At 44.4% G+C, this 10,107-nt stretch overlaps 1 protein-coding gene across 2 annotated transcripts; it reads right to left on the bottom strand.

Annotated features, from left to right (window-relative positions):
• Window positions 1–792: 792 nt before the first annotated feature.
• Window positions 793–7,483, bottom strand: TMEM167B (transmembrane protein 167B). Of its 2 annotated transcripts, none has more exons than XM_032249889.1 (3): window positions 7,336–7,483; window positions 5,201–5,332; window positions 793–3,295 (listed from the first exon to the last, which is right to left on the bottom strand). In XM_032249889.1, the coding sequence occupies exons 1-3, from the start codon at window positions 7,343–7,345 to the stop codon at window positions 3,213–3,215; spliced, it is 225 nt and encodes a 74-aa protein (XP_032105780.1). In that variant the 5' UTR covers window positions 7,346–7,483; the 3' UTR covers window positions 793–3,212. The 2 variants fall into 2 exon arrangements, with proteins under 2 accessions (XP_032105780.1, XP_032105781.1); XM_032249890.1 differs by having other exon boundaries at window positions 5,140–5,332; window positions 7,336–7,477.
• Between the last annotated feature and the right edge of the window lie 2,624 nt (window positions 7,484–10,107).

Raw genomic sequence — 10,107 nt, forward strand, 5'->3', positions numbered from 1 at the left:
TTTTTTTTTTTTTTTTTTTTCCTGAGATGAAGTCTCACTCTGTCACCCAGGCTGCAGTACAATGATGTGGTCTCAGCTCACTGCAACCTCCGCTTCCCAGGTTCAAGCCATTCTCCTGCCTCATCCTCCTGAGTAGCTGGAATTACAGGCATGTGCCACTACCTGGCTAATTTTTGTATTTTTAGTAGAGACAGGATTTCACTATGTTGGCCAGGCTGGTCTCAAACTCTTGACCTCATGATCTGCCTGCTTCGGCCTCCCAAAGTGCTGGGATTACAGGCTTGAGCCACCGCGCCCGGCACAGATTCTTAACTATATAATACATTCAACGCCTCTCACAATGGGGTAACAGGAATGATGGCATTTACTAATGTGAACTAAAAAAGTAGGCTATGAACTGAACCCGGGGGGAGTACTGAACAAACTTCAATAAATTCAACATGTGATGGGCCGGGCGCGGTGGCTCAAGCCTGTAATCCCAGCACTTTGGGAGGCCGAGGCGGGTGGATCACGAGGTCAAGAGATCGAGACCATCCTGGTCAACATGGTGAAACCCCATCTCTACTAAAAATACAAAAAATTAGCTGGGCATGGTCGTGCGTGCCTGTAATCCCAGCTACTCAGGAGGCTGAGGCAGGAGAATTGCCTGAACCCAGGAGGCGGAGGTGGTGGTGAGCCGAGATCGCGCCATTGCACTCCAGACTGGGTAACATGAGTGAAACTCCATCTCAAAAAAATAAATAAATAAATAAATAAATAAATTCAACATGTGACAAATAAAATAGACAAGGATTGTAGGGGGAAAAAAGTTTATTTTCAAGGATTTGTGCAGACAATGGTGAATACAAAACTGTATTTCAACTATAAAAAGGAGCTGACTTCATTCCACCCTGGCATACAGGGTTTATAGTGATGCCAGTTTGAATCTGAGGCAATACTGCTATCCCCATTTTTCCACCTGTAAAAGATTCCCCCAGAGGAATAACTTCCTATAACTTTTAGTCAAAAATATATAAGACACATCAACCAAAGTAATGAGTTAAACAAGTTTCTGCTTATCTGCTCAGGGAAAGTCAAGAAATGAAACAAGCTGTGTATTTGTTTTTTTGCTGTAAATTACCTTCACCTTGTGCACTTTTTGGTACATTCTGGTAATGAAAACATCTCAAAATGTAACAACACAAGAGTTTAGGTCAAGATGACCCACCCAGGAGGCTATAAAAACTGGTTTGAACTAGAACTGTGGAATGGAACTACTTTAAAATATGAAGCAGCTCTAAACACCAAGCTTAGAGACATTAGCCCTATTAGAAAACAAAATCATTAAAGCTACAAAATAACAAGTGCAAAACATGCTGAACCTGTTTCCAGGGAGTGACTTTCCCTTTGTCCAACAGGTCCCAAGCTCACACCCACAAGGTGTAACTCTCTTTCCTGTTCCACTAGATTTCCTTTCTCTCATGCCAAAGATCCTCAGAAATGACAATGGAAACACATGAGTTGTTGAAATTTACCCTGTGGACCAATTCCTGAAGAGATAACGGCCACAACTCTGAGATGATTAGACATGTAGTGTTTACTTGGTATTTCTAGAAACCCTCAAAGCATTAAACTGCATATTTCAAAATCTAAACTTCCTAGCAGCTTTTATTCTTTTGGAGTAAGCAGACAGAAGACAATTTGCTGCCACACAGGAATCAACCACAGCTAACTTGTCCACCATAAAGTTTTATGGTAATAGACAATTCAACTGGAAGACCCATGTCTATGCTTATAATAATTTAACCTTAGACCTATTATTTTTTAAATAGAGAAGTTCTAGACATCCAATAGCTGATCCTTCTGCGGATATAAGGAGGGAGTGGAGTAGTCTTCCAGTCAAATGCTGAGCCATCTAAAATGGTCTGCTCAGGAGTTACTAACTCCAAGGCAAAGTCCTTCGATATCAATTGCAAAGCTCTGTTTTCTTTTACTTGAGGAAACACCCTCACTTTATTTGTGGATCCTATGAACTGTCCAAATACACTGATGAGTATCAGCAACTTCTCTTATTTGAATTTCTCATGTCCTTAAAGTAAATAGAATTTCCAGAGACAACTAAAGAGCAATGCAATATGAAGAAAATTAAGAGTTGGATAAGAAAAATAAGTAATCAACTAAAAATTGCCATAACAACTCAGACTTAAACACAAAATAAGTCTGTTGCCTTTTGTAAGATGACAAAACTACGATCTAACATCACAAGTTCTCATACTAGATGAATTTACTAGTATATGAATCATATACTAGATTTCTTTCTTCTACCCCAACTGCAAATATATTAAACAATTATTTCTTCAATAGTTTCTTTTCCCCCAGTCATGGCATTTAAAACTGAATAACAGTATTTAGCACTAAGTAATTTAGAAAATATAAAAGGCTTTATGAAATAGCAACAGTTGATTCATTTTTCATATACCATTTGATCAACTGAAGTCTCCATTTGAGGATACTGGTGAACAGAAAAAGTTTTTCTTGTCTAAGCCACTGCTTTCTGGTCTCATCATACAGATAATTCCCACATTTTATGTAGGCCCAGGTTCTCTTGGCAAAACTCTCAAGCTACGAGCACATAACACAGCTACTTCATCTGTTCCCTTTTTGCAATGAGCACCATGCCTCTTTTATGTTCCCAGATGGGTACATGAAAGACAAATCTCTAAAGCCAAAGAATTTCTTGGCATTGCATAACTGTTTCCCACCCAGCATCCCCTCCCCAGTTTGCCAGATCCAAATCAAACAGTGAAAAGAAGTCTTGAAAATTCTCTCTCTTCAAAAAAGATCTGAACACAGCCTAGTTCCTTCCCTAATGAGCCTCAGTTTGAAAAGATCCTGATGAGGAGCTGAAGAACAAAACAGGGTGACAGGTTTTTACGAAGGAGGTATGTAATCTTATCACTGAGGGGTGTAAATTTTCTGAACATTATATGCACTCTGCCAAGGACCGATTTACACACAGATCAAAGGAAGTTGGCTTTCTGTAGTCCCCTGAAGCATAAATAACGTTCGTGACCATGAGGAGTTTTCCCCACATGTAGCAGGGGCAGACGATGTGCTGTCATCCTGGGGACTGATGACTTCAACTGAACTCTCCTACACTGGGTCCAGGCCTCCAACAGGTTCTTCATCCCCGTCCCCTTGGTTGGCAGTTGATGACTTGGATACTTTGGAATTCATTTTATAAACAGGACGTAAAAGGCCATTACAACACAAGCAATTGCCACAGCAGCATGCAGCCTGGTTCCAATCACAGCAGCTAGCAGGCAAAAATAGAGAGAGATTAAATCACACCTGCCTTCACTGAAGTCCTTACTTTCGAGGTGGTATTTTGAAGTCTCGAGTTACAGACAGACATATCAAGGCTCTCAAGGACCTGGGATGTTTTTATTTTTTGAGACGTTTCGCTCTGTCGCCCTGGTTGGAATACAATGGTGCAATCTAGGCTCACTGCAACCTCCACCTCCTGGGTTCAAGGGATTTTGTGTCAGCCTCCTGAGTAGCTGGGATTACAGGCACCCAACACCACACCGGGCTAATTTTTTTTTTGAGACAGAGTCTCACTCTGTTGCCAAGGCTGGAGTGCAGTGGCATGATCTCAGCTCACTGCAACCTCTGCTGCCTGGGTTCAAGCAATTCTCCTCCCTCAGCCTCCCAAGTAGCTGAGATTATAGATGCCCACCACCACACCTGGCTAATTTTCTTTTTCTTTTTTTTGAGACAGAGTCTCACTCTGTTGTCCAGGCTGGAGTGCAGTAATGTGATCTCAGCTCACTGCAACCTCTGCCACCTGGGTTCAAGCGATTCTCCTGGCCTCAGCCCCCCCAAGTAGCTGGGATTACAGGCAGCTGCGACCACACCCAGCTAATTTTTGTATTTTTGGTAAAGATGTGGTTTCACCATCTTGGCCAGGTTGGTCTTGAACTCCTGACCTCGTGATCTACCCGCCTCAGCCTCCCAAAGTGCTAGGATTACAGGCATGACCCAACGTGCCTGGCCTCTGGGATGTTTTTAAATGCTATCCTTTTGCTTTAGGGTCTAGGTGAATATACTGTTTGTTTACATTTTGTCCTTTTCCAAAAAAAATATTTAGGTAGGTAGGATTCCAAATGAATATGCCTCAAATGAAAAGTCAAAAAAGGCATCTGAGTTAATTGAATCAAGCCTTAAAAGAAACTCCAATGTACCCTTTACAGAAAATCAAAAAAATTTTCAATAGGAAAATCTTTTTCCCACTGAAGGGAGGAATTCCACCCCAGCCTAAAATGGTTTCATGTGTATACTTTTACTCCATGGAGAATACAAAAATCATCTGGATGCTAAAATAGACAATTACGTTTTTAAATAACAATTTTTTTTTTTTTTTTTTTTTGAGACAGAGTCTCACCCTGTTTCCCAGGCTGGAGCACAGTGGCTCCACCATGGCTCATTGCAGCCTCAACCTCTTAGGCTCAAGCAGTCCTCCCACCTCAGCCTCCTGAGTAGCTGGGACTACAGGCACGTGCCACCATACCTGGCTAATTTTTGTGTATTTTATAGAAATGGGGTCTCACTATGTTGCCCAGACTGATGTACAACTCCTGGATTCAAGCAATCCTCCTGCCTTGGCCCCCCAAAGTGCTGGGATTATAGGCATGAGCCACCACACCTGGCAAATTTTAACATTTACCTCTTCCCTCAACTTTGGAGAAATATTAATTTTACAGACTCTCAGACCCAATCTGAGGGAATTTTTTTTTTTTCCCTGATCGTGTATTGAGACGGAGTTTCACTCATGTTACCCAGGCTGGAGTGCAATGGCGCGATCTCGGCTCACCGCAACCTCCGCCTCCTGGGTTCAGGCAATTCTCCTGCCTCAGCCTCCTGAGCAGCTGGGATTACAGGCACGCACCACCATGCCCAGCTAATTTTTCGTATTTTTAGTAGAGACGGGGTTTCACCATGTTGACCAGGATGGTCTCGATCTCTTGACCTCGTGATCCACCCACCTCGGCCTCCCAAAGTGCTGGGATTACAGGCTTGAGCCACCGCGCCCGGCCGGGATTTTTTTTTTTTTTTCTAAAAATGAAACCCAATACAATCCTAGCTCACTGTACCCCCTACTTTGTAGCTACACAATGTCCAGAGATGGCAGTCTCCTTTCCCTGTCCAGACATGGCCTCACCTTTGTAAAAGACACCCCAAACGCCCTTCTTCTCTGATAGCAGCCAGGTTTTGAGACGAGGAACTTTCTTGAAGTAGGCACAGGTGCAAACAAAGAGCAAACCAAACACCAGAATCCCATCCAAGGAGTACACTGTTAAATGAAGAAGAAAAGAAAACCTTAGGTACTGATCTAGCTTGGGACCTGTGATCCTGCCTGAGAACTCTAAGGAAGATAGTGTGTGACATAATAACAAAATAACCTCAGCAGGCAGTAACCAACACTTCACAAGAGGAAGCCAAGATCCTGGGACTAACAAGATTATTTTACTGTTCCCAAAAATTGCTCTAAGAGGAAGGAGGATCGACTGACCCCAGGAGTTCGAGGCTGCAGTGAACTATGATCATGCCACTGCACTTTAGCCTGGGCAACAGAGTGAGACCCCAACTCAGAAAAATTTTTTTTTAACATCCCCTTTACTAAAATGTCACTGCTCCCTCCCCTCACCTTTCAAGAAGTAGAAATCCTGGGGAGAAATTAGCATTCCAGGAATGACTAGTGTTGGCAATAGATTGAGACATATGAATCCTTAGAGACTCAGCTCAGAGAATTTAACATGTTCTTGTTATAAATCACTCATATGATAAAGGAGAGCTAGATATAGAGCCAAATCTGTCAGATCTACATCTGTTAGTGAAGAATATGTTAAGGCAAAAAGTAAAGCTAAGTGGAAATTCCAAGAGTAAGAATCCACATGACTACAATTTTCCTATACTTATCTTACACTTTATGCATGATACTCTCCAAATTCCTGCCAGAGTAATAACAGATTTTTCTAAAATAAAGAAAAAGTATCTAAGGCTTCAACATAGTAGAAAGCTTTAAATTTTTAGCTGTTTCTTAAATATGTAAACCAAGCTTATTTCATGTACAGGTAAGCACAATGAATCACTTAATTGCAAAAAACGAGAAGATATTGGACCACAAAGCGGGGGGAAATGACTACAATTTATTCAGCAATTACTGTGTCAAACTGCTGTCTTACTTCCTGGTTCAGATTCTGTCTTCCTCTGGTTAATGTCCCTTTTCTTACTGTGCCTAGTATCCTGAGACCTCTGACTTCCCAGGATGCTCTAAATGAATATTATACATAACCAGTGTCTGCCAGTTCTAGACCACACTATCTACCTCTTTTCCTCCAGTAAAACTGTCTCAAAGCTAGATGTCACTAAGAAAGGGTCCAGCAAATTAATACATACACTAAGGTATTCTGAGGAACTATGCCTTTACGTGCTACTCTTTTTCTCTCATACATTTTTGCAGACAATGCCAAAATTCACAAGGAGGTGAAATTCGAGTATTCAGTGCCAGGTCTATGGACAAAGTACTTTTGAGAAATGGTTTCCGGAGCCCCTCCAATCATCCTAATGCCGACAAGGCTTTCTCCTTTCCTATGAGGTTGACTCTAAAGATCCAGAAGGCCCTCCTTCCTGTCCTCCTCTGGAATTCAGAATTCATAGCTATAAAGTGTTTGAAGAGGCCTGGAAAAATAGGTCAGATAAACAGGGTGGCAACTGCCTCATCATTTAGAAGAAGCAATGTCTAAATCCACTCCTGGGAACAATAGTCAGGGTTTCCATGTGGGATCACCCCCCCAGGACTTTAAAATCAAAAATCTTTCCGGCATTTTTCCATAACAAGAACTTTTTGGGCAGTCTACATTCACCAGCACCCCCAAAAGTGTGGGACTTGATGTTTATGTGATTTCTTGGCCCTCTCAACAAAACTACGGTCCGAAAGTATAGGAACGTAGGGGGCTGGGAGGAGGAGCCTCTCCGTTTCCTGGGTCTAAACAGCAGTGGTTCCGCTGGGACTGACCTCTCCAAGGGCCAGAAAGAACTAAGAAAAGGGAAAGCAAAGGATGGAGATAGATAACTCGAGGTGTGTGAATGAGCGGCACTGGGGTTTCTGGATGAATATGGGAAGGGGGAACCCATGGAGGAGTATAGGGGTACAGAAGTTTAGAGGCGTCGAGGGGCCAAGCGGGGCCGGGCTGGGAGGGGGCGGGGAGAACGGCCACGTCAGTCCCGGCCCCGCCCGCCACGTTTTCTCTTCGTTCTTCACTCCCACCCTTCGCTCAGAGCATCGGTTCTCACCGTTCGTCATGGCGGCTGGCCCTGGACCTGGGTACGGGGTCCGGGTTCAGCGGTGATAGCGGCGAAGGCGGGGGAACCTGGGGCCCGCTTGACACTTCCCGATCCGGGCCGAGGCGACAAGAAGGAGCCGTAGTACGCAGGCGCAAGGTCCGACAGGCGAACGCCGAACGCTATCGGGAATGGCTAGCCGATTACCGAGCTAGGGAACCTGCGTGCTTACGTTGGATAAGAAGAACGCTATCACGCAGGCTTCTTGCGTGGCCATGGTAATTAAATCTTTCCTGCGTGCCCCTGCGGTGTTAGTGCTGAGGCGTAACCTTACTGGTCCGTGTCCGTGTGTTTGGAAAGGTAAACGGTTGTAGTTCTGTAGTTTATTTTGCGCCTTGGCGGCTGTTGTGTGTAAGCAGCAGCTCACTTTCATCGTCCCGGGCTTCCACTTGAGAGAACTCCAGCACTGGGGGTGAAGAAGCCTCAGCTGCGGCCTCCGAGACTGCCCTTGCGCTGCTCTTCCTTGCTCCGAAGGGAAATCTATGTAGTTAGACAGCGTCTGAACGTTCCAAATGAAATGAGGAAATTAAAAACAAGTCGCATTTTTCAGATCCTAAAGCACCACGTCGTCAGAAAACATTCAAATGGTTGCCCGTTTGCCTGTGTGAATTTTTCTTTTCCTTAAACTATCAGGAGAATCTCGATTCTCCTACGTTTAATTCATGCTGGGATCACCTCAGCCACCTTAACCAGAAATCGGCGAAATCTAGACAGCGCTTCTGAGGGCGCTGACAACGTGACAAAAGACACTGTAAATCTAATGATGGAGGTGGGATGGAGGAGACAAAACTACAGATGCAGATTTGCATACAGAAATCCTTAATTGCACACAACTCAGCCCACTTTATTAGAGTCCAGACAAAAGTGCGACACCGAGTTCCCCAAGGCTAACTGGAGGGTTAAATTATAAGGTTACTAGTCCGCCGTGCTTGTCAAGGTCCCAAAGGGACTCTGCCCCTCTCCGCTGCAGTGCCATCTGCTGGCTGCAGCCTGCTTGGTTACCCAGAAGAAAAACTGCCAAAGCATCCTCTCTGGAAGCTGGCGTGGAAAGGCAAGCCAAAAAGTCTGGTGCAGGACAGACGCTTTGAGAAAACATACATGCAGAAAAAAAAAAAAAAAAAAAAACAGACGGAATATGTATAGGACAAAACCTAGGACAAGGCCAGGCAACCACTCAGATTTTGTGTGTGTGTGTGTGTGTGTGTGTGTGTGTGTGTGTGTGTGTATGCGCGCGCACACATTCACACGCAGACAAATCCCACTACCTAAAAGAACGGCTCAGGACCACTCAAAAACAAAACAACAAAAGCTCTATTGTTTAGGTCTCCGAACCCTTCAGCAACCATTGTCTAAAACAGCAGCAGCAGGCCCAGCGCAGTGGCTCACGCCTGTAATCCCAGCACTTTGGGAGGCCAAGGTAGGCGGATCTCCTGAGGTCAGATATTCACGACCAGCCCTAGCCAACATGGTGAAACTCTGTTTCTACTTAAAAAAAAAAAAAAAAAAAAAAAAAAATGCAGGCCGGGCTCGGTGGCTCACACCTGTAATCCCAGCACTTTGGGAGGCCGAGGCGGGCAGATCGCCTGAGGTCAGGAGTTCGAGACCAGCCTGACCAACATGAAGAAACCCCCTTCTCCACTAAAAATACAAAATTAGCCCGGCATGGTGGTGCATGCCTGTGATCCCAGCTACTCGGGAGGCTGAGGCAGGAAAATCGCTTGAACCCAGGAGGCTGAGGCTTTGGTCAGCCGAGATGGCCCAATGCACTTGGTGCGGTGGCTTACGCCTGTAATCTCAGCACTTTGGGGGGCCAAGGCAGGCAGATCACGAGGTCAGGAGATCCAGACCGTCCTGGCTAACAAGAAAACCCTGTCTCTACTAAAAATATAAAAAATTAGCCAGGCATGGTGGCACACGCCTACAGTCCCAGCTACTCGGGAGGCTGAGGCATGAGGATCACTTGAACCCGGGAGGCGGAAGTTGCAGTAGGCAGAGATTCTACCATACTGCACTCCAGCCTGGGCAACAGTGCGAGACCCTGTCTCAAAAACAAACAAAAAGCAGCAGCACTAGCATCATTGCGAGCAATTGAATATTCAATCGCTGCACCAAAGCTAGATAAAAACTGGGAAGTTGGAAATAAGTTTATGTATAATTTATATATAAATAATATGTATTATTTAATATAGGCCAGGCTTGGTGGCTCACGCCTGTAATCCCAGCATTTTGGGAGGGCAAGGCGGGCGGATCACCTGGTGTCGGAAGTTCTAGACCAGCCTGACCAACATGGTGAAACCCTTTTCTACTAAAAATACAAAATTAGCCAGGCGTGGTGGTGCATGCCTGTAATCCTAGCTACTTGAGAGGCTGAGGCAGGAGAATCGCTTGAACCCAGAAGCAGAGGTTGTGGTGAGCTGAGATTGTGCCATTGCACTCCAGCCTGGGCAGCAAGAGTGAAGCTCTGTCTCAAAAAAAAAAAAAAAAAATTACCCTCTTTTAGTCCTACAGCCATCACTTTAGTGATTTTATGATATCAGTCGTCTTTAAGCATCAATTACATCCTCACAACAATGAAAACTTACATTTTTATAACATTTTGACATTTTCAAAGCAAGCACATCTTGTCATGTGATCTCATTTAACCCTCACAACTGCCTCATTACCCCTGTTTTAGAAATAAACTGAGGTTGGCCGGGCGTGGTGGCTCATGCCTGTAATGTCAGC

The sequence above is a fragment of the Sapajus apella genome, unplaced genomic scaffold (genome assembly GCF_009761245.1).
Source record: "Sapajus apella isolate SASKATOON/1434 unplaced genomic scaffold, GSC_monkey_1.0 scaffold69, whole genome shotgun sequence".
NCBI classification, from domain to species: Eukaryota; Metazoa; Chordata; class Mammalia; order Primates; family Cebidae; genus Sapajus; species Sapajus apella.

Excerpts from the sequence above, each read along its gene's own strand:
- TMEM167B (XM_032249890.1), bottom strand. Across the intron at positions 3,296-5,139 it reads GGACATTGTGTAGCTACAAA|CTGCTGTGATTGGAACCAGG; the intron begins GTAGGGGGTACA and ends TTTGCCTGCTAG.